Source organism: Mesoplodon mirus (assembly GCF_964341445.2).
Source record: "Mesoplodon mirus genome assembly, chromosome: 7".
Taxonomy (NCBI): domain Eukaryota; kingdom Metazoa; phylum Chordata; class Mammalia; order Artiodactyla; family Ziphiidae; genus Mesoplodon; species Mesoplodon mirus.
The window spans coordinates 31,455,843-31,480,523 of NC_138983.1; the positions used below are offsets into that span (position 1 = coordinate 31,455,843).

Below are 24,681 nucleotides of genomic sequence, written 5' to 3' on the forward strand. Positions count from 1 at the left end.
TTCCCAGACCTGGTCTTTTATTTAGAAAGGCAGGATTTAGTAAAACCGGGAATACTGAAAATATACTCAGGTGGCGTACAGATGATTAAATATAGCTAAAATTGCATGTTTATAATCAAATGGGGAATGATATGGAGAAATCTGGAAAATTGTTGGGCTTGTAATTTTAAAATGACAGACCTTGAGTACTGAACATTTGGTTATGGTAAAGCTTCTCAGTGGGCGGCCTGTGAATGGGCTGCAGGTGCATCTAAGATCTTGATGACCTCAGCCCTCCAGAAGCCATGTGGGGCCTGACGTGGTTAGGGTCTCTGCCACAAGGAGCCTTAACACAGTGTGCTGCAGAAGTTACAACATTCATGTGTGCCAAGATGTAAGAAAAGTTGGGAAGCATTGAGCTAAGGAGTTTAAAGTCGACTCCTACAGTAGTTTGGAGGTGTTAAAAATGTTGGAGGAGGAGGCGTGAGGAGGGTAAGAAGAGAGACTAGAGGTAGAACAGTGAGGAGGCCATGGGAAATCTCCACTTGGCTAAATGAACACGTTTAACCATGATAGTTCTGTGTCTTCAATCCATCACTGGAGTTCCTCCATGTGGCCTGAGATTCCTCTACCCCTCTCTGCATCATTTCACCCTTGATCTGCATAGTAGCAGTAAAAATGGAGAGGGTCAGATGCTGAGACCTACAGAAGAAGAAAGAACAGGAACTGGTGACTGACTGCAGATGGGGTGGTAGAAAGGGAGGGGATTGCTGGGCTGCACCCCTCAGGTCTACAAGACCTGTACTTGTCCAGCTTCAAGACCGAAGAAAGAGCCCAGAGTCAGCAACAGAGACAGCAGTGGTTTAATGGATGGGGGAGCTTACATGTCTGAGGCAAGGTCCTGGAGCAACACACCGCTGGCACATGGCAGGCAGGACATGGCGGCAGTCTTTGCTCCCGGGAGGGGAAGGGGAGATTGCCAGTTATAGGAATTGACATCAGGTTGGCTCATTAGTTACCAGGGAAACCAGCAGAGGGGCACGCCCCTCACCACCCTTTGATAAGAACTATCACTAGCTGGGGTCAGGGGCAAGTATGCAGGAAGGTCAGTCATGTGAGTAGGGTGTAGGTAAAGCAGGCCCTGGTCAGGCAGGGGCTATACAGAGAACAAGAGAACAGCCATCTTGAGTGGCCTGATCATACAGGGATTAAAAGAAAATTTCAGAACATTGAGTCAGGTTGATTGAAAGAAAAGATAGAAACATGGTTTGGGGGACAGGATGCTATCCTGGTTTCAAATGTTTTGGGTGTGAGGGAGTGACAGAACTTGCAGGTGACTGTGGTCAGGCTGTGACTACGGATTCATTTTTTTCTGTTGGTCCACATGAGAACTCAAGCTTATCACCTGGACAGTATTAACTTCTCATGTCACAAGCTCTTCTGCATTACTATGAAAATAATATGGGTATTGAGGGTTCATTCTTCTTCCCACGTGCCTTACTTTAGGGAGTAGTTAGGCAGTGGGATACATAGACTCTAGTCCATATGCAAGTATGTGAACATGTATTTTTCTATATGAGAATAGCATTTTGTTTAGCATCTCAACTTGAATCATTTCTTAGACCATGTTTTTCCATAGGACCTTGACCGGTACAAAGATAAGCAGCATTTCCAGTAATTTGTGCCAAGAACAAAAGATGCTCAGGACTTTGTAAGTTGGATTCTTCTTCCCTTCTCCTGCCTTTCTTTGTTTTATGTACTTCACACATGTTGAGTTTTATTTTTAATGAACTCTTTTTATTAGGTGACATTAAGGTATAATTATTTCTTATTGGTTCCCTTCATGGAAATGAGCAGGAATTTTAGTATCCCCCTGGGTAGGTAATGTTTATTTGAATTTGATTTTACAGCTATGTGTATATCTCACATCTTGTGACTTTACTTTGAACAAAGTGAAACCAAACTAGGCTCTTCCTTGATTCCTTTTTTTATCCTGACTCCTCATCCTTATTCTAGTTGCCCCAGGGGAGTTAGCTGTCTGTATGCTGCTCTTTCATCCATAACCCAAGTAAGAGCCCCAATCTTTCTTGGATCAGGAACCAATTAAGCATGGAGCTTTCCAAAATCTCTAAGCTGCCCTGGAAATGAAAAGTAAATAAAGGATGTAAAGTTGTCACAAGCACAAACAATTAAGTTACTAAGTTGTTAACAAGTATTCAGTGGCAAGAGATAGTAACAAAACAAATGACTGACTGATCAAGCAAGTAGTTCAGTGGTGTCATGGAGTATCAAACACAGTGATAACACTGAGGAAACACTGCATGGGATTAACAGAGTTAACTAGTCCCAATTTTTTATTTACTATAAATATTTTTAAAAATGTGACTACATATAACACTCCTCTTACAGCTTTTAAATTCAATAATAACATAGAAATTATTTATGGTATAAACAATATTATAAAAATATAAATTAAAAAACTTATAACTCTACCATTTGGACATAATTTTTATATATTTTCTTCACTGTATTTTTCATATTTATTGTATATTCTTAATGTTTTAAAATATATTTTATATTGTCTATACTCAACATTATGTACTTGAAGTTTGCCAATCTTAAGCCTGTTCTATCAGTGAGGTAGGTGCTCTAGAAAGCTTATGTGTCTTGGGTAAAAAAAAAAAAGTTGCTTTTCTTGTTCACCCATATCTCTTTATTACAGATCTTAGCACTGCTTTCAATGCTTCTGAGTACAGCTCTCATAATGTAGTATTCTGATAAGATAAAATTAATTTGTTAATTTCTGTTATTTTAAGGGACTTATCTTACAACAATATAAAAGACCTTCCCAGCTTTAATGGTTGCCATGCTCTGGAAGAAATGTAAGTTGGTCTTTGACTTACTCTTTTTGCTATGGTCTGTTGTTAATTCATTGAGCCTTTCCTATTGTAAGTAAATGACTTTCATATTAAGATCTTAGAAATTCACATAATCAGGTGTTCCTATGAATAAATGTCCAATGGTACCAGGTGTGTTCATGTGACCAGCATTTATCGGGCACCTGTCTATCAGGCATTCTGTGAGATGGTATGGGAGGAGGGCGGTGTATATTGAAAACCAGCCAAACGAAAAACTGGTCCAGATGTGGATATCTACAGTGTAGCTATACAGGACAGCTCTGGTGGGAGTTGACTGAGAGGTCAGGAAAGGGAGGAACTTACATTCCCATGTTTTATCTCCTCCTTCCTCTGACCTTCCTTCTGTGGTACTTGGTATGGTTGCGTTGTCTCGGGTCCTTTCTCACTATGTTGTCTTCCTGCTGTCACTCCTGTGTGGAGTTGGTGAGGAATTTAGATAGTGTACCTTAACTCTCAGTGTAATTTTGGGTGAAATACCAATTAGTCTAGCCCTTTCATCTTCTAGACAAGGAAACAATAGTTCCTTTTACTTTCAACAAGATCAGTTAATGTTACTCATGAATGAATGTTTAAACTTAGAAAAAGTTTAATTAAGAAATGTTATTTTTCAAAATAGAAAATATTTTCTCACTTTTTTTCTCTTTCTTTTATCTTTAATTCTTATTCTTTTTTTAGTTCTTTGCAACGTAATCAGATCCACCAAATAAAGGAAGATACTTTTCAAGGCCTGACATCCCTAAGGATTCTGTAAGTTCCTCAGTGATTATTAGAGACAAATAAAATTTTTGTTAAACTGTAAATTAATGTATCATTACAATTCCCATGTTAGTAGATATACTTAAATATAGGATTTATTATGCATAAATATTGTTTTTCAAACTTTACCACATGGTACTTCATAAATAATTTCCTTTCAGCATTTTTTCACCTTAGCTAATATATGAGATTGCCCATTTGTGAGTGAAAAAGTATAACGTGTATGGCTTGAGAAATGCATCTTGTGCGTTTTCAAGTCATAATAATGAAGTTTGCCAGTTTGTTAGGGGCTGGGTGGGCAAACTGTAGCCTGTGGGTCAGATCCAGCATGCCTCCTGTTTCTGTAAATTAAGTTTTATTAGAACACAGCTCTGCCTTTTTGTTTAAGAATTGCCTAAAGCTGCTTTCACCATACTACGGCATAGTCAAATAGTTGCAGTAGAGACCGTGTGACCCCCAGAGGTGAAGGATATTTACTATCTGGCCCTCTACAGAAAAAGTTTGCTGACCCCTGCACTGGGGTACCTATCATGGCAAACACAGCTAATATGCAGTAGAAGCACTCATTTAAAAAGTGATTTGTATTTGAGTGCATATTTGTGCCTGGTACTCTATTAAGCACTTGGGAATACAGAGATGACTAAGATAAACCATGTCACGGCCTTCATGCAATGCAGAAGACGCAATACACTAAATAGGGAACATTTTTTTTTTTATACAGAAAAGAATTTGAAACATTTGACAGTGAAGTGAAATTACATCTACTAAAATCATGTTTTCCAGTAGATCCCCATTAAGAAATTAAACATGCGTCTACTAGAAAAATACTTTATTGGTACTTGGGTTGCTGGACCTTTCCTTGTTGCTAACAGGCTTCCTGTGGGTCTGGGCAGTAGTGGGGAAGGGGACTGGCTCCCAGCTGCCATCACTTCTAGAGCTCTGATAAGTGACAACAATGAAAAGCTAGCTGGCCTTTTCATGATTTGGAACCAAGTCTGTCGAATTTTCCTGTTATCCAGGAGATGTGTCATGGAATGAATTTAACCTATCTTTAAATTTCCATTAAGGCTCTGTGTAAGTGTGGTTGCAGATTATTTCTCTGTTTTATTAATTCTGTAATATCAGAATTCCTCAGGGTGTGTTCCTGAATATAGTATATAGCTCTGGTGTTGATATGGGTTTTATTTCCTGCTTGGGGAAAGAATGATATCTGAAGCCCTTCTGGAATGCTCTTGTTTGCATATTGATTATTTGTCTTCCCTCACGGCCTTATCGCTAACCTTTGAGAAGGCAAATAACCTGAAGCCTGTTTTTATTTTCAGCTTTGTCAGGAGCTGTGCTTTTCCTCACCTAGTTAATAGTACCAGAGTTATATCATATCATTTATATTTTTGAACTAGTATCAGAATGATAAGGTGGAGAAAATTCACAACTGTTTGAAACAGATGCCAGTTAGAATTACTGCTCCCTGGAACACATTCCAAGAAATATTTGGCTGTGAAGGGAAGGACTTTAACATAAACATTAAAAATGTTGTTGAGCAAGATTAAAGATCTTTGTTATCTTATCAGGGATATTGTGACTACAGCAGATTCTAAAGTGTAGTCTGCATTTGGAATTTATTTCAAAAGAGTAACAATTTATTTTTATAATTGCAGAGATCTGAGTAGAAACCTGATCCATGAAATTCACGACAGAGCTTTTGCCAAGCTTGGGTCAATAACTAACCTGTAAGTTTCATGCAGCAATATCATGAAAGTAGTGAATAGTCTGCAGAAACTTGTGTTTTAGCATTGTCCTACCCAAATCATTTTCTCTTTTTAGTGTTCCCTTGTATAAATGCTAACCTGCTATGATGTAGTGGCAGCTTCTGAAATGGTTTTCGCACACCTAAACTTCCTCTTAGAGCTCTGATACTTGTGATGTCAACGCATGTACAGATTTGTGTCTTAGGAGTTAATTTGAAGTCTTATTCACATTTTAGAGATATAAGTTTCAATGAATTAACTTCATTTCCAACGGAAGGCCTAAATGGACTAAATCAGCTGAAACTTGTGGGCAACTTCAAGCTGAAAGAAGCCTTAGCAGCAAAAGACTTTGTTAATCTCAGGTGTGTTTTTGCTTATTTTTCTTTTTTGTGGAAGTTTTGGTAAGCCTCCAGATTATAGAGTATCCTGGGGATTTTTTTTTTTTTTTTTTTTTTGCTGTGGTTCCCAGATTTTCTGGGAGGCTGTCATTTAAGAGTATTTTCAACCTGAGTCCACAAACTTGGAAAAAAATAGAACATGAGCATTAGTCCATAGCTGTTGAGAACATGAATTGCAGACCATGTTGCTGTCAAAGAGATAATCTAGCCCTTCATCAGAATGGTTTTGTATATAGTGGGATTTGTCATTTGCAACAAGATGGCAGAAAGCACATGTGAACCTACAGAAAATTGATACAATGTGATAATACTTCACAGAGACATTAGAGTTAGAGAGGGTACCTCACTAGATATAGTCGAGAGAGGGTTTGGGAATATTATTATGGGAGAAGAGAATAAATATTTTCATTATACTTATATGAACAAAGTGAATTTATTTAATTGTGTAAAGTCACAAATGACCTGGGACATTAATTTTAAATGAAACTACCAGTTTCATGTGATAAATTGGGTGTGGTTAATTCATTTATAAAAGGAGTCTGATAAGATTTTACTTTAAATTGTAGTATTGCTATTAAATTTTAAAGATGGCTTGATTCAAATTGTTTTTAAAAGCATACCTTATATAAATAGAGAAACTCATGGTGTCATCTGATACCAGAGCTTTTTAACAGATGAGGAAACTAAGTCCAGAGAGGATAATGACCAGCTTAAAGTATTTACTTTTTACATAACAAAAGCATGTCTGTGAAGTTGGTATTTCAGTATAGATTTTGCCATTTTTTCCAGGTCTTTATCTGTACCATATGCTTATCAGTGTTGTGCATTTTGGGGTTGTGACTCTTATGCACATTCAAGCACAGAAGATAACAGCCTCCAAGATCACAGTGTGGCAAAGGATAAAGGCAAGTGCATGAACTTTTGAAAATAGAACACAGCATTAATCAAAGTCTCTGTTATTGTAATCAGTTTGCAAAGGATCAATGTGAAATCTTTGGAGAAAAATGGCTTTTGTGTACTGTGTTCCTGACATCTTTAATATGTTATTAAGCCTGGTGCAAGCTGAACTTACATCATGTACAAGAGAGAAGACTGCAGGAAAAGATGGGTCTTTTGAACTGCCTGAACCTTGAATTAAACAGTTTGTGTTATATATTCAGGTCCCACTGACCTAGCAGTTGTCACCAGCAGTGCTGAAAAGGAGGAGCACAGTCAAATCATTATCCACTGTACACCCTCGACAGGTAAGCCTAACACATTTGACTGCAGTTTCTCACTTTAAACAAACATGAGGCAAATATACCTAAAACTTCCAGGGATAGATGTGATTTCTGTAACAGGAGTGCAACTAGATGGTTTCATAAGGCCTGACTCAACGTGTGGTCTGTATACAAGGAGCTTAGGCATCTCTTGCAGAATCTCAGACCCAAACCCAGTGACTCAGAATCTTTGTGTTAACAAGCTCCCCAGACGAGAGTTATGCACGTTAAGGATTGAGAGGCTCTTTCTTCATGCAACTTTAACCCTAGGTCTAGTTCTATAAGTTACTGGTCTGTAAGGATTTTTAGTGTTTTTTTTTGTTTGTTTTGTTTTTGAGTTACGTGGGCCTCTCACTGTTGTGGCCTCTCCCGTTGTGGAGCACAGGCTCCGGACATGTAGGTTCAGCGGCTATGGCTCACGGGCCCAGCCTCTCCGCGGCATGTGGGATCTTCCCGGACCGGGGCACGAACCCGCGTCCCCTGCATCGGCAGGCGGACTCTCAACCACTGCGCCACCGGGGAAGCCCCTTTTTAAATTTATTTTAATGAAACCTTGCCATTACTTTTTAAAAAATTATTTATTTATTTGTTTATTTTGGCTGCGTTGGGTCTTCGTTGCCGTGCGCGGGCTTTCTCTAGTTGCGACAAGCGGGTTGCCATTACTTTTCTTTCTGTTTTATTTCGTTGAACTTCAGTAGACTTGGGAAAGTTATTAAATTGACACCACATATTTGGTCATGACTGTATTCTGCCTAATCTATCAGAGAAGATGGATTTAGAATTTTACTGTTAAAGAAAAATTTAAATAATGGCTAAATTGTATGCTATGAAGTAGATTCCTCTTTAATATGATCACACAGGATGATCTGGACATTAATTTTATAACTCAGAATCGTAAATATTATGGATTCTTTAATGATTACTACTGAATTGTGAGCTTCTTCAGAGGCTGTGTATGTGTTCTTTTAATACTTAGCACAGTGCCTGGTGTAGAGAATAATCTTAAAGTGATCAGCTGAATGAATGGGATTAACAAGAATCATTTATGTCTATGCAGTTATTTAGTTTCTGCATTGATTGGTAGAAATTAAGGGGTCACTTGCCCTGCTGGGGTTTTTGTGTTGCAGAATGTACATAAGGAAGGGAACATCTTTATTAAAGGGGAGTCTAAACTTGAATATGCAGAGATTCCATTTCTTCCACACTGATTTTAAACCTTGGGGGTCAACCAGGAGGAAAGTTGGTCTGAGCTCATCTCCCCAGGTGGCAATAGGAGTGAAGTGCAGGTCTGCTTCCTCCACTCCACTCACTTGTAGTAACACAGAGACAGCCATGTGCTGACACGGAAGCAGGAAGTGGAGGAGAGTAGGAACCTTCTTTTAAAACTGGAGGAAGCAGCAGGTTTCCAAAGACAGACTGAGTGGAGCCAGCTTCCCAGGCTTTTGAGGGAAAGTAATTCCACCCACTAATCAGACACTTTCCAAAGGGTGTCCTGTTCTCCAAGGTCGGATTAGCTACTCCTAGTTCCTTGCAGAAGGATGAGTTCAGATACAGGGATAAAGGTGAAAGTTTCCTCTTAACACTTCCCTGACAGGGGAATAAAAAAATTAATTAGAAAAAAAATTTTTTTTTAAGTTTCTTGAGTCAGATGCATATAAATGGTGCAGAGCTGGCTTGTTAGGTCTGTGAATATCTCAATGATTAAGTTGCTTTATGGGATGTATCAAACTTCAGGACAATCCAGAAACATAAATTAGAACGTGTCTTTTGGTCAGTTGCAGTACATAGTTTTCTTATGCTCTGTAGACAAAATTCTTTTTTTCTTCACTACACTAACTTTTATTTTTTAATATTATTATTATTTTTTTAACATCGGTATTGGAGTATAATTGCTTTACAATGGTGTGTTAGTTTCTGCTGTATAACAAAGTGAATCAGCTATACATAAACATATATTCCCATATCTCCTCCCTCTTGCGTCTCCCTCCCACCTTCCCCATCCCACCCCTCTAGGTGGACACAAAGCACCGAGCTGATCTCCCTGTTTTCACTAACTTTGAAATAAAACAGTTGTCATTTGGGACATAACTAGCATGCCAGTCAGTTGCTAGAACATACACCTCAGCTACTAAATTAGTTCTTGCAATCCTAGTTTGTTATGCAGGGTTTTATTGGACATAGTTTTACATTACTAGTTAACATTGGTGTGATTTGGCTCTCATACTGTCTGAATGACCTCTGTCAGGTCAACCAAACACTTTGAAATCTCAGTTTCTCTGGATGAGAAATGGGGATAATTATACCTATCTTAACCTGCTTCATCAGATTGCTTTTGAAAGCTATAAGAAATGTGTAAAAAATATATGTATTACACAAACATATAATATATAATTAGTATAAAGTATATTAGGAACTAGGAAGGAAGAAGAAAAGGACCTGACATTTACTGAAGTCCAACTATGTACCCAGTAGCCCGCTTAAGTACCTTGTGTATGTAATTTTACTTAAGCTACACAACGCTGTGAAATAGGTGTTATTATCCACAAGTGAGAAAATGAAATTCTTAGAGGTTTAAGTTGCCCTCTCAAGTAAGAGCAGCAAGTTATGAACCCTAAACTCAAACTCTAGTATATCTGATTGCAAGCCCTCAGTTTATGAAGTACCTTTCAGGTACTAGACACTGTGCTATGTATATTAACTTAGGTATAAGGAAAAGTGAAAATTTTCTTTTAAATATCATTGTATGATTTGCCAAATAGTTAATAAAAGTAATGAAATAAATATATATTAAAATAAATGTTTAAATAGCCCAGTCCAATGACTAAAATATCTAAGAAATGGTCATCTTTTCAATTTGGATCAGTTCAATTTGGTAGTAGATTAATTATTCTAGTTTCTCTCTCAAGCCATATCATATGGAATATGGTCTTTTATAAACTGTCTTTTCTCTTTCATTTTAGGTGCTTTTAAGCCCTGTGAACATTTACTGGGAAGTTGGATGATCCGTCTTACCGTGTGGTTCATTTTCTTGGTTGCATTGTTTTTCAACCTGCTTGTCATTTTAACAACATTTGCATCTTGTACATCACTGCCTTCCTCCAAATTGTTCATAGGCTTGATTTCTGTATCTAACTTATTCATGGGAGCCTATACTGGCATCTTAACTTTTCTGGATGCTGTGTCCTGGGGCCGATTTGCCGAATTTGGCATTTGGTGGGAGATTGGCAGTGGCTGCAAAATAGCTGGGTTTCTTGCCGTTTTCTCCTCGGAAAGTGCCATATTTTTATTAATGTTAGCAGCCGTCGAAAGAAGCTTATCTGCAAAAGATATAATGAAAGATGGGAAAAGCAATCATCTCAGACAGTTCCGGATTGCTGCCCTTTTTGCTCTTCTGGGTGCTGCAGTGGCAGGCTGTTTTCCCCTTTTCCACAGAGGGGAATACTCTGCTTCACCTCTGTGCTTGCCATTTCCCACAGGAGAGACCCCATCATTGGGATTTACCGTAACCTTAGTGCTGTTAAACTCACTAGCATTTTTATTAATGGCCATCATCTACACTAAACTCTACTGCAACTTGGAAAAAGAAGACCTTTCAGAGAACTCACATTCTAGCATGATTAAGCATGTTGCTTGGCTCATCTTCACCAACTGCATCTTTTTCTGCCCCGTAGCATTTTTCTCGTTTGCGCCATTGATCACTGCCATCTCTATCAGCCCCGAAATAATGAAGTCTGTTACTCTGATATTTTTCCCATTGCCTGCTTGCCTGAATCCAGTCCTGTATGTCTTCTTCAACCCAAAGTTTAAAGAAGACTGGAAGTTACTGAAGCGACATATTACCAAGAAAAGCGGATCCGTGTCGGTTTCCATCAGCAGCCAAGCTGGTTGTGTGGAACAGGATTTCTACTATGACTGCGGCATGTACTCACACTTGCAGGGTAACCTGACTGTGTGCGACTGCTGTGAATCCTTTCTGTTGACAAAGCCAGTGTCCTGCAAACACTTAATAAAATCACACAGCTGTCCCGCCTTGGCAGTGGGTTCTTGCCAAAGACCGGACGGCTATTGGTCCGACTGTGGCACGCAGTCTGCCCACTCTGATTACGCAGATGAAGAAGATTCCTTTGTCTCGGACAGTTCTGACCAGGTGCAGGCCTGTGGACGAGCCTGCTTCTATCAGAGTCGAGGATTCCCTTTGGTGCGCTATGCTTACAATCTCCCAAGAGTTAAAGACTGAATCAGTGTGTTTGTGACTGTTGCCCCCATCAACCCAAATCACAGTGTTTATAGAATGAACCCTAGTCTGATCTCGCATCTGGGAAGCACTTCTGTGATCACTGCCTGGTGTCACTTAGAAGAAGGAGAAAGGCGGCAGTTTATTTCTTAAACCAGACCTTTGCAAAGAACAAGTGCCTAAACTATCAATGGATGAAAAAATGCAGTGTCCAAGCAATGTGTAGTCTATTTGAAACAAATGTATAACTTGAAAAAGATTCTATGTATATCATAGCAATATAGCGTTAGGTTTTTCTGATCCATAAGAAGCAAATTTATACCTATTTCTGAATTAAGCACAAGATAAAGAACAGCTGTTAATATTTTTTTAAGAATATTTTAAATGGTGATTTTGTATAACCGAAGAAAAAGTCTTGCTAATTTTACCTAATGTTTCATCATTAATCTCAGGACAGCTTACTGCAGGGCCAAAAAAAGGGATTGTTTCCCAGATAGGACTATGAGAGTGCATGTAGGCATCATCGTCTGGCATTTTCTAATCCATCTCTGACATAACAGAATCCTCGATTTTGTTTAAGAGATCTAAATCTAAAACCTGAAGATGTTTTTAAAACAATATTAACAACTGTTAGATTTTAAAAGAATAACCGAACACATTTGTTTTTGGTCATTATACACTGCTTTGTTTCGATCACAGTAATTTTTTCTTCAGTGTTTTGTGATCACACTATTAGGAAAAAGTAAAGGGCTCATTGCTGTGTGAATTAGTAGATTTGGCTAAACTACTTACATGGGACTTTAATAGTATCTGAGGGATTCGATGGCTCCGTGTAATGTTCTCATTGATAAAACACATCCTAATATCCCTGGAGCTATCAGTATTTTCCAGTTTTGTTGGTATGTGATCTACCTATAGTTTAAATTATACAGAAAGTAAATTGTGGCAAGTGATTTCATTTAGTTGGAAGAAATTGGGAGTAATTATGACACAGAGCACTTACATTTATTTCTTAGTGAGCTGGATTCTCCTGAACCTATACTATTACATGGAAGCTGCCATACATTTTCCCCCTTACTTTGATTTACAAGAGCCTGTGCAACAGCTCAGAAACGGTGTTCTAGTGAGACAAGCCAAATATGTCACTAAGGTAAAGCTTAGGCCTGGCAAGCCAAATACGTCACTAAGGAAAAAATAAAAGGCATAAAGCTTAGGCCTATGTCTTTAAAAATCAAAAATTTTACTTGATTCTCACCTATGGACTTCTGACATGTTCATTATGTGGAGTCTTAAAGTTATAAAGGTTCAATATGTTTTTTGAACAATATGCTAAATCAGTAGCAAACCCACTGCCATATTAGTTGTTCAGGAGATACTAAAAAACATTAAGCTAGATTGCAGTTTAAAAATTAAACTGTATATAATGTGCATATAATGAATTTTTATCTTATGTAAATTATTTTTAGAACACAAGTTGGGAAATGTGGCTTCTGTTCATTTCGTTTAATTAAAGCTACCTCCTAAACTATAGTGGCTGCCAGTAGCAGAATGTTAAATTGTGGTTTATATACTTTTTGCATTGTAAATAGTCTTGGTTGTATATTGTCAGTGTAATAAAAACAGAATCTTTGTATATCAAAATCATGTAGTTTGTATAAAATGTGGGAGGGATTTATTTACAGTGTGTTGTAATTTTGTAAGGCCAACTAGTCACAAGTTTTTTAAATTGCTATCATGTTTGTATATTTACACATCTGATAAATATTAAATCATAACTTGGTAAAAAAACTAGCTAAAGTTTTTTCTTTTCAAAAGTCATGTTACTGAATACTTTCATTGCATTCATTTAAAAAATAGAATAGCAGATATCTAAAATATGTGGTAAACTGTGCTATACATATGGTAGGAAATACAATATTGTATTCAGTGTGTTGAATTATTAAAGTTTCTGGAAAGCAATCTATTTTGCCTTAATTTATACTAGGTATATTAATGAGTTTGCTTAGTGTTAAACTAAGCAAATTGAAGTAAAATATTTTTAAGAGTATTAGAAGAAATGTTGAGAGAACACTTTGATGAAATTTAGAAGTGAGGTTTTATTCTATCTTAAGTCTGAACCATACTCATGGAAAACAAACTGAAATTTAAGAGGATACCATCAATTGGATCTTATTTAAAAGCAAGTTATTTAAAAAACTGCATGATTCCAGATATAGTCAATTGCTCAAAGGCAGTAGTCCTCCCTTTCTTCCCTTATCTGAGGTTTCACTTTCCATAGTTTTAGTTGCCTGTAGTCAACCGCAGTCCAAAAATATTAAATGGAAAATTCTAGAAATAAAAAATTCATGTTTTAAATTGCACACTCTTCTGAGTAGTGTGATGAAATCTTGCGCTGTTCTACTCTGAAACGAATCATCCCTTTGTGCAGTGTATCCTGCCTGTTAGTCACTTAGTAGCTGTCTCTGACTATCTCAGTGCTTGTGTTCAAGTATCCCTTATTTTACTTAATAATGGCCCCAAAGCTTGAGAATAGCGATGCTGGCAATTCAGATATTCTCATACTGTGCCTAATTTATAAATTAAACTGTATGGGGAAAAAAACTTAGTATACATAGGGTTTGGTACTATCTACAGTTTCAGGCGTCCACTGGGGGTCTTGGGACATATCCCCTGTGGATAAGAAGGGTCTATTGTGCTTAGAAATAATTCAGTATTCACAGTCATCAAGCCCTCATTTTACAGATGGGAAAATAGAGGGCCTAATGAAATTTCAGTGAATACCTGACACATACAGCAAATTAGAACCCAAACCAGCTCCCAGTTCCCCTTAATTTGAGACGTTTTTTGTTTTTGTTTGTTTTAAACTTCAGTATATGTTTGGAATTCCCATAACCCAAAGTAGAATACTATAATTCCCCCTCCTCCCATGCCCTAGGCCCTCACTGCCCATCCCCAACATCCAGCTTTGGCAGCTGTCAACAGCAACATGGTAAATCTTGTTTCCCCTTCATCCCATTCACTCACCTTCTCTAATCCCTGTGCTCCTTGGATTATTTTGAAGCAAACCTAAAACAAATGGTTTCATCTGAAAATATTTCAATAGGTCCAGGGACACATTGTTTTCAGTCATTATACACTGCTTTGTTTCGATCACAGTAATTTTTTCTTCAGTGTTTTGTGATCACACTATTAGGAAAACGTAAAGGGCTCATTGCTGTGTGAATTAGTAGATTTGGCTAAACTACTTACATGGGACTTTAATAGTATCTGAGGGATTCGATGGCTCCGTGTAATGTTCTCATTGATAAAACACATCCTAATATCCCTGGAGCTATCAGTATTTTCCAGTTTTGTTGGTATGTGATCTACCTATAGTTTAAATTATACAGAAAGTAAATTGTGGCAAGTGATTTCATTTAGTTGGAAGAAATTGGGAGTAATTATGACACAGAGCACTTACATTTATTTCTTAGTGAGCTGGATTCTCCTGAACCTATACTATTACATGGAAGCTGCCATACATTTTCCCCCTTACTTTGATTTACAAGAGCCTGTGCAACAGCTCAGAAACGGTGTTCTAGTGAGACAAGCCAAATATGTCACTAAGGTAAAGCTTAGGCCTGACAAGCCAAATATGTCACTAAGGAAAAAATAAAAGGCATAAAGCGTTTTATGGCATAAAGAGAAGTTACTAAGTTAATACCCTGAAACTTAAGGGGAGAGGCCCTCTTTCGAGCTTATTTATACATTTTATATAATGCAACCAAACTTGATTATGGTTTCTGTCCCAGTAATGAAAAGGCGCTGTAAGAAAGGAGACCACAGGCCTTGATTATGTTCAAGCACAAGCACCAGCACCAGCGGCTCTTAGCCTCTTAGCTCCAGGATTGTTACAGCAAAATGCAGTAGTTGGTCATGATGATGATTCTGAGGTGTCAAGGGCATAATTTGTTTCAAACATTTTAGATCCCATAGCAAGAGGTTACAGTGGAAAAGTTTTGGAGTTTAAATGATACAAGTTACCATTTACCATTTTCTCTTGTCTGGTCCTGTGCTAGAAGCTTTGAGAATTAATAAAATATGACTGGGAGATAGATTATTTCCCTATTTTACAGAGGAGTAAGTCAGAACTTGGAAAGGCAAGATTATTTCCCTATTGTACAGAGGAGTAAGTCAGAACTTGGAAAGGCAAAACAGCTTGTTTAGGGGAAACTAGCAAATAAGGAAAACCACGGATTCAAATACAGGTCTCTTACATACTAAAACTTGGGTTTGTTTGTTTTTTTTTCCTACTATGCTTCGGTAATGTGGGGTGATGTTTGTTGGGAATGCCTTCTCAAGTTTACCCCCTTATGAAGCCCTGAAGTGGCCCAGGGTGATGCTGTTATTGATTCGAGAGATGCTCTCCTAAAAGGTTTTAACCAGATACACCAATATTGAGTAATTGGGATAGAGAATGAAAACTCAAGCCATTTTATTCTTCCATCAATTCTATCACTCATTTAAATTGCTCTAGTTTTCTTCCATTTTCATTGTTTTTACTGAAAATATTAACAAAATTTACATTCCATTTAAATAGTTTTAACCATGTCATATTTTATTAACCATAGCTTCTGTCTTCTGGATTGCCCTTGGTTACTATTATTTCTACTGTAATTCTTTGGTGTCAAGTTTTGCAGATCTAAATTTCATCGAAGATTTCATATCACTCTTTGGTCAATGAGAAATCCTGTGTGCTGTTTTAGCCATTGTCAGTTTTCACTGTGTGATATTTCTACAGCGATATGCATTATGAGCTGGATAAAGCCCATTTATTTAGAAGTGTACACAGTTCTGTCAGCATGAATAAAGAACCAGCTTTAGTATCTATCACTTCTTCCTTACTACCTTCATCCCCATCCCCAATCCCTGAGGAGAGTGCTCCTTCCAAAGTCCCACAAAATGTTTTCATTCCTCACAAAATGCATATAACAGAATATTTTAACGGTATGACTCTTCACCACAAAAGAATGAGGAGCTTGTAACGGCAAGGCTTGTATTTTATATATCTCCAGTGCTTAGAACAGACCGTAGTACACTAGAGCCTTCAGAAAGGCCCCGATATTCACATGCACTAAACAAACGAGTTCCTGTAAGATGCTAGGCAGACGAAGGGCTACCAAAAACAATGAAAGATTGTACCAAAAGTGCATTCTTAGATACACCTCTAAACTTAAAGTTCGCCCCCCCCCACCCCCTAAAATACGGCCGTGTGTGGCCGTGTGCTGACAGAAATCACGGCTGATCCTTGTAACACTGACCTTGTAATGATACGGGCTTAGTTTTGGCTCCTGCTTTCCCCCCCAAAAGTATCTGCCTTACTCAGTGATAGCACATTTCCTGTACCGAATGAACACACAGCAAACAAGGGACGGGCCCTCCAAGCTGTCAGCCGGGAGCGGAGCGCGGGGTTAAATCAGAAGAAGCAGCGCAGGTCCAGGCCGGGGAGGAGGGAGGGCTGCCAAAAGACGGCAGGGCGCAGGAAGCCACCGTCTACAAGGCTGGACAAAGCCCAGGCGGCCTCCACGCGTCGCCATGGCAGCACGAAGTCAGAGCCCGCCCGGATTGGCCGTGCCGCCGCGCGCGGGGCCTGCTGGGAGAGCACGTACCCGCCGCCGCCGCCCTGCCGGTTTGAAGTTGGCGCGCCCTATGTGGGCTGTGGGGTGGTGGGGTGTTGTTTCGCCCCTTCCTGACTCCCAGTTCTTGGCCGACTGCGGGTCCAGGCCTCGGCCCTCCTCGGGCTTCTTCTCCGTCCTCATGGCGGGCGCCCGGGGGCAGGGACTAGAGGCGGTGGAGGTGTGCTCGCTGTCGCCGCCGCTGAGCTGCGGCTATTCCACCATGTCGCTGTTGTCCCCCCTCGGCCACCAGAGCTTCCCGTTTGACGACGACGACGGTGACGGGGAGGAGGAGGTAGATGTGGACGAAGATGCTCATGACTCAGAGGCCAAGGTGGAGAGCCTGAGAGGAATGGAGTTACAGGGGTGCTCCAGGTAAACCCGAGGCCGCCGGCCGATACAGCCCCTCTCAAGATTCCTTAGACCCTTCTAAGTACTTTCCTCTGGCGGCCAAACACCCTCTTGTCTTCCCTCTCAAAGGCTGCACGGGCACCTGCATCCACAGGTGCTGCTGCTTTGGGCCGGTTCTTACACATGACCACAGATTTATCATCGTTCTTAATCCTTTTTTCCTGAGAATGTGATGATTACTACAGTCTCGCTCTCCAGAGAAACGCACCTAGTCTTAAACATAAAATTTTGCTACAATTTCAGGAGTTTTATGAAAACTCAGAAAACAGATTGGGGACACTGGAACTCTTGTCCAAACCCTTAACACCAAAATGTAGTTTATTGCACCTTAGTGATACCTGGAGCTATTTTGAAAAAAATCTGATTGTCAGTGAAGTATGTTGTAGTAAGCAGTATACTTTTTATGTCATAGATTAAGAGCTGAAGCTTGGAGGCTAGCAATGTCAACTTCAGCATCCAGAGACAATGTTGGGTCTGCTCTGAGCACTTAACAGTAGAAAAGAAGTCACTGAATCAGAGAATGTTAGAATCAAAGGTATTATTAAAGCCATCTTAATTTATTTATTTCTGCAGTTCATTTGGCAAACATTTAGTTTGTGCCATATGGGGCCCATAAACAAGATAGGCATTGTCTCTACTCTCATGGAATTAAAGCCTACATCCAGCCACTCATTTTACAGATAACAAAACTGGCTCCGAATACAAATAAAAAGTCTAATTCAAAGGCATACACCTAGTTATTAGCAAAGCTGGGCCTAGTCCCAAGGTATATTGATCATGTTTTTTCTTCCCTATGCCACGTGCCTATTGCTGGATATAAAGAAATAGGAGCAAAGGGCCTATCCCTGCAGGATTTTTCTGGGACAGACTTAGTGATGCAGGTCCATTCTGAGGTAGACTCATTATGTCATCTAAAGGAAGCATTTACAAGTTTCTGATTGTCAAGCTGCATAGGGCACAATACAGGAGATCTAAGACATACAGACCAAAGAACCCATGCTTTATGTGTAAGCAACCAGTTTAACCCCTTTGCTATAAGACATGCATACACAGAGTGAGTAAATGGAATATGGAACCATATGAAGTGACTCACATACACAGTTACAACAGTGAGTCTCTTAAGAATGAGAAGTAAACATTAGTACTTTGGTAGGAATGGAGGTCAGTAAAAGTAATCAAGCAAGCCACTTGCCCAGACTGGTTGTAACAAGAAAGTTTCAGGAGTCCATTTTCATGTGGGCCTTTGTACAGATTCTTCAGGATTGAGTTGGTCTCAGTGATTTTTAAAATAAATATCAAGGCTTTGGAAAATACCTTCTAAGCCTAATGTAGACAGTTTAGCAACCCAAGGAATGATGGCCATCAAAACTACAGCTCAGCTACTGAGACCTTGCATTAGCTTCCAAGAGCCAAAGCCCTGACCAAATGGAGCTCATTACAAGAGGAGCCAGTCATATTTATGTCAAACCTTAACCAGAGCCCGAATGAGCTGGTAACACCCCAGGGCCATAGCTGCCTTCCTTATCACAGTTCATCCCCTCTGAATCAAGGCAATAGGTAGGATGTGGTCTGGAGAGAATGCAGGAATTGTCAGGCCTGTGTGTGGCAAGTGTCAGATGCTTATTAGGTGTTCAATAAACATATGCTGAAGGAATGCCTATTTCCCACTTCCTAGAGAACAGATAGTTGTGGTGATTGTTTTCAAATGCTTTAGAAAACCCAGCACTTCTTTTCAGGAAAGAGAAGTGTTTAGAACATTTCCTTATTCCTCCTCCTTACTTCTCACCTTTAGTTGGTGCCCTGACAGTTTGGGGGTGATGGGATGAAGAGGGCAGGTGCCTGAGCTGTAGCAGTGAGCATCCTCTTGTGGACCAGAGCGTGGAATTTTATGCCTTTTTTTTTTTTCCCATCCTTCACCTGCCACAGGGATCTGACTGTGGCAAAACTAATAAGGTGAGGCTTTCTTGGGATAGACTCAGGCATCAGCTGCACATGATGGGGTTGAGCTGCAGGTATTTTCGGTGTATAGAGCTGTGCTTAGAGGACGCGCTGACCTTCAGGTGTGTTGGATAGCACTGAGGTAAAGCTCACAGGTGACTTCAGACAAGATAATGAGAAATATTTTCCTGGAGTCTTTTATAATATGCATTGGGCCTGCTGTTTGTTCAGCTTTATCCTGGAAACCCATTAGGAAACCCGTGCCTTAATAAACGTCTTGGTCATAAACAGCTGCTTATCAAGCCTCTCTTGAGTATGAGTAGAGCTGTAGTATATATGCCACACATTTTGAATATATTTTTTAAAACTGATGAGGCAAGAAATGTAATATTTAAAGTGTCATTTTATTTTATTTATTTTTTTTTGCGGTACGCGGGCCTCTCACTGCTGTGGCCTCTCCCGTTGCGGAGCACAGGCTCCGGACGCGCAGGCTCAGCGGCCATGGCTCACGGGCCCAGTTGCTCCGCGGCATGTGGGATCTTCCTGGACTGGGGCACAAACCCCTGTCCCCTGCATCGGCAGGTGGACTCTCAACCACTGCACCACCAGGGAAGCCCTACGGTGTCATTTTAAAAAGAAAACACTCATCTCACTGATTTCTTCTTTCACCAAACATCTCTTAGGAGCCTACTATATTCTAGGCCCTAAGCTAGACTCTTGAAATAAAAAATGAGTTAAGACATGTTTTCCGTCTGTTAGGAATTCATGGTTTCTGGTAGAGATGGACAAGTGACAGAAAGCCCAAGGCACTTAGTCCAGATTTTTTGCAGAATGAGGCAATAAAGATTAAAACCTGAGCTAAATCTTAAAGGGAGAGCAGGAATTAGCTATACTCCTCCTAGCAGTACTAACTGACACGTCCCAAATGCTTACCGAGTGCCTGGAACCAAGTGCTTTAGTGTGGATCGTTTGTGCCACAGTACCTGTGAGGTAGCCACTACTATTTTCTCCACTTAACAGATGAGAAACGAGGCTTAAAGAGGTTTAAAAATGTACATAACTAGGAAGCAGGAGGTAGAGATTCACCCAAATGTTTTACTCCCAAATCTAAACTCTTACTTTGGCCGTGTGTGGACGTGGAGGAAAAGAATTTCAGAATTTTAAGCAAAGCTGCAGAGCACAAGCGCGTGGCATATTCATCAACGTGCCTAAGTTCAATAAGACTGAAACGTAGAGTCCAGATCAGCTATTGGTGGAAGAAGAGGCTGGAAGCTAAGCAGGGCCGATTCATGGGTGTCAGGCTATGGAGTGTGGATTCCATCCTATGGGCAGAGGAGCACTGAAGAATTTTGAGATGGGGAGTGACATGTCGGACAGATGCATTTGAAGGATGAATCTGGCAACAGTGGAGAATAGTTTGAAATGGAGGGAGAAAGGCCGGTTATGACCAGACAGCAGTTGTGAGGTTGTAGAAGAGAAGAATGGCTTGAGAAAACTGAAAGAAGTAAAACAGACAGGGTGGGGTGATTATATGGGTGTGGGACCTAGAGGTACCAAATGTGGACGGGAAGCTGGAGTCAAAGATCTGGCTTCTGGCTTGGCTAACTGGGTGGGTGTTGGTACTCTTCACCGAGGTAGGGTTATAAGAGGAGGAGTGAGATTCTTCTTGATGGGGAGGGTAGTGAGTGGGTGGTAGATGATTCGACTTGTTTTAGCCTGGTTGCGTTTGGTATTTAAGTGGAGCTGTCTATCGGATGGTTGAAAATGAAAGTTTGGAGCTGAAGAGCAAGGTCTAGCCTGGAATGCCCGATCCAGGCCTCATCAGCACCTAGTGACAGTGGAAGCTACGGGAGGGTGAGGTGGTGCTCTGCAAGACTGAGAAGGAAAGATCTAGGAAATAAATGACACATCAACAGTGTCCCTTTCCCACTAGAATACAAATTCCATAATGACGCGGATGAATGAAGAAACAGCAGAAAAAAGCAAGTAAATGGAAGCTACAAGGCAGAAAAAGCTGAGCATGGCAGTGGACGAGGCAATTGGTTGCCTGAAGCAGGAATGTTAGAGACAAGGAGGGGCTGAGTCTATAATAATGTAGTGTTTTGAGCTGCCTCGGGTCCTGAACAAGCTTTCTTTCCATGGGTGCTCATGGTTCAGCTTTTCCTGCGTTATGGGGCTTGTGTATCTGGCCAAGGCCCTGTGTTCTTTATGTATGTATGTACTCACAGTACTTCTCCTCCCCTCTTCTTTTGAGCTTGAGTGAGTGCTTACTTTTCCACATACCCAGAAGAGACAGACTGACAGAGGTTCGTGGTGGAGACTATGGTAGGAGGTAACCCAACTCTGGGGAGCTGTGGACACCCTATCTGAGAACTGGCAAAAGGGAGTCCACCAAAACATGAAAGAATACAAGGACCATATATTTTTGATACCTATTTATTTCAAAACAATTTCAAACTTACAGAAAAGTTGAGAGTGTAAAGAACTCTGTCTACCCCTCACACCAAAACCTTAATTGTTACCACATTAGCTTTACCATCCTCGCTGTGTAGGTATGTATTCTTCCCTTCGTGAAGTATTTAAAGGAGGAAAAGGGAAAAGTCTGCTCCAGGATCTGGTTAGAAATATGTGTTGTAATTAGCAGTCCAGATATAAAATGTTTAAGAATAAAAAAAAATTGTTGTAATTGAGGCAAATGGACTGGGTGTGATTTTAGAACATGAGAGAATTCAAAGGCAGTCTGAAGGGTCAACTAATACAAACATTGGACTTTCTGTTCATTGTTTTTCAAGTGTATATTTATGATTAATTCAGCATATTTATATATAAAAATCACAGTATTGTAAATATGTTGTGGAATTCTGCTTTCATTGTACAGCTAAGTGATTTTGACTGCTAAGCCAAAGAGTTTTGAGTACACGTGCTGTAGTATCCTCTCTTTTGCAATAGTGTGGTTGCATCCGAAGATAACCAAGAAGAACAGAAACAGGTGCAGTTACCAGAAAGCAGCCTGACACCGTGGGAAGTGTGGTTTGTTGGCAAAGAAAAAGTAGAACGTGACCGTCTGCAACGGAAGGCTCTAGAGGTAAAACTAGACAGTATTCTTTCTATTTAATCCATGAGCTCACAAAGTAGAGCTGCTGTCGAAATTAAAATGTTAGTGTTATTATCCCTCACAACAGACTTCTTGCATTTTCTTGTATCAGTTTGCTATATTGATATTAATAACTTACTGGAGAAATAATACATGTTCATTATAAGAACATTTGGAAAATACAGCTAAGCATAATTAGGAAAATGAAAATCTCTAATCTTGTCCCCTGAAGATTAACTATTGTTTGTTTTTGTTTTTTTTTAAAATAAATTTATTTATTTTTGGCTGCAATGAGTCTTCGTTGCTGCACTTGGGCTTTTTCTAGTCATGGTAAGCGGGGGCTACTCTTTGTTGCGGTGTGCAGGCTTCTCATTGCGGTGGCTTCTCTTGTTGCGGATGGAGCATGGGTTCTAGGCGTGCGGGCTTCAGTAGTTGTGGCATGTGGGCTCTAGAGCGCAGGCTCAGTAGTTGTGGTGCACGGGCTTAGTTGCTCCGCGGCATGTGGGATCTTCCCGGACCAGGGCTCGAACCTGTGTTCCCTGCATTGGCAGGCAGACTCCCAACCACTGCGCCACCAGGGAATTCCCCATAACTATTGTTAATATTATGGCATATAGCCTTCCACATTTTCTTCTATGTAAATTTTAAAAAACATGTGCAAATGTATATTCGTATAGTGTCACCATATGTACATTTAACTAAAGTCAGCTGCATATACTTGGTAAAATTTTTAAGAGAAATAAAAATTAAAGTAGAGGCTGGAAATCTATCCCCATATCACTCAGAGCATGTGCCCCGGAGTGAGTTTGTGCTGGGAGATGGGAATCTTCTGGGCTTTCAGGTTTTTTCAGTTTCTCTTTGCCTCCCTGCCTCACTTGTGGACATTTTTGTATTTGTGATTCTCTCTGAACTCTGTCCAAAAATCAAAAAATAGTTTGAGATACATTTTCATATGAATCCGTCATTCTTTGAACTCTTATCATTTGCTGTTTAGAACAGAGCAGCCAAATAGATTTGGATAGTTTGGCATCCTCCAGTATCTAGACCAACTGAATTCTCTCTATCCAGACACAGAAACCAGGTAGATTTGAGTGGTGAGGGATATGTCTTGTTTTTAATAAATAGGATCACTCTTTTGTAACCTGCTTTTTTCTGCTTATTGCATTATTAATATGTTTCTGTATCATTAAATATTTTATAGCATCATTTAAAAATGGCTAAGATTATTAAAATATATTTAGAATGTATTGAATATATAATAGAATATAGTTAACCAGTTCACTATTGTTGCATATTTAAGTTTATTCTAATCTATTACTATCCCTGTTACTATAAAATCCTTGGAATTGAAACTTCACCCTCCATGATCTTCTTGGAGTAAATTTTCCATTTCAGTTTTGAAACTAATTGTTCTTTCTGTGATGGCTTTCTAGCCAGGTAGGCAGTCTTGGCATGATTCAAATGATTGTAGAAACCAGTACATTCTGCAAGTTCCCTATTGCAATATACGTTGTATTCTAAATACAAATTTATTCCTGGAAAAGTACACAGTAGTACTTGTTTCTACTTAGAAGGGCACAGGACTTGAGAAAGACCTTATGGTTTGATGTCAGGCAGGCTTATTTAAACTTTTACACTTCCATTTCCTCATCTCTACAGTAAAGATAAAATAATGCTATCTGGTCACAGGGTTTTTTAGAGCAGCGGTCCCCAGCCTTTTTGGCACCAGGGGCCAGTTTCATGGAAGACAGTTTTTCCAGGGATTTGGGGGGGGGGGATGGTTCAGGCGGTAATGCGAGCGATGGGGGGCGGCAGATGAAGCTTTGCTCACTTGCCCACCACTCACCTCCTGCTGTGCAGCCCAGTTCCTAACAGGCTGCAGACCAGTACTAGTCCACAGCCCGGGGGTTGGGGGACCCCTGTTTTAGAGGATTAAATTAGACAAATTATAAAGATGGCTGGTGTTTTTATTGGTATTGTTATTGATATCATTGCTAGTCACAGTCTTTTTCTCTTTTTTATTGAATTATGGTTGATTTACAATGTTGTATTAGTTTCAGATGTATAGCAATCTGATTCGGTTTTATATATACATATGCACACATATATATACACAGTTTCAGATTCTTTTCCATTATAGGTTATTACAAGATATTGAATATAGTTCCCTGTGCTATAGAGTAAATCCTTGTTGCTTATGTATTTTATATACAGTAGTGTGTATCTGTTAATCCCAAACTCCTAATTTTTCCTTTCCCCATCTTTCCCCTTTGGTAACCATAAGTTTGTTTT

General features: G+C 39.6%; 2 protein-coding genes across 2 annotated transcripts in view; both read left to right on the plus strand.

Annotated features, from left to right (window-relative positions):
* LGR4 (leucine rich repeat containing G protein-coupled receptor 4) overlaps positions 1–13,187 on the plus strand; it is a 98,052-nt gene extending 84,865 nt beyond the window's left edge. Inside the window, exons 11-18 of the mRNA XM_082629208.1 lie at positions 1,619–1,690; positions 2,796–2,861; positions 3,573–3,644; positions 5,312–5,383; positions 5,638–5,763; positions 6,589–6,704; positions 6,960–7,043; positions 10,019–13,187. Of these exons, the coding sequence (XP_082485334.1) occupies positions 1,619–1,690; positions 2,796–2,861; positions 3,573–3,644; positions 5,312–5,383; positions 5,638–5,763; positions 6,589–6,704; positions 6,960–7,043; positions 10,019–11,295 (1,885 nt within the window). The 3' untranslated portion in view covers positions 11,296–13,187. The remainder of the gene's footprint in view (positions 1–1,618; positions 1,691–2,795; positions 2,862–3,572; positions 3,645–5,311; positions 5,384–5,637; positions 5,764–6,588; positions 6,705–6,959; positions 7,044–10,018) is intronic.
* Positions 13,188–16,866: 3,679 nt separating this feature from the next.
* The window catches only part of CCDC34 (coiled-coil domain containing 34), a gene marked incomplete at its 5' end in the record, with an annotated part of 50,551 nt that continues 42,736 nt past the window's right edge, over positions 16,867–24,681 (plus strand). The window contains 2 exons of the mRNA XM_082629209.1: positions 16,867–17,321; positions 22,245–22,380. Coding sequence (XP_082485335.1) covers positions 16,867–17,321; positions 22,245–22,380 — 591 coding nt within the window. The remainder of the gene's footprint in view (positions 17,322–22,244; positions 22,381–24,681) is intronic.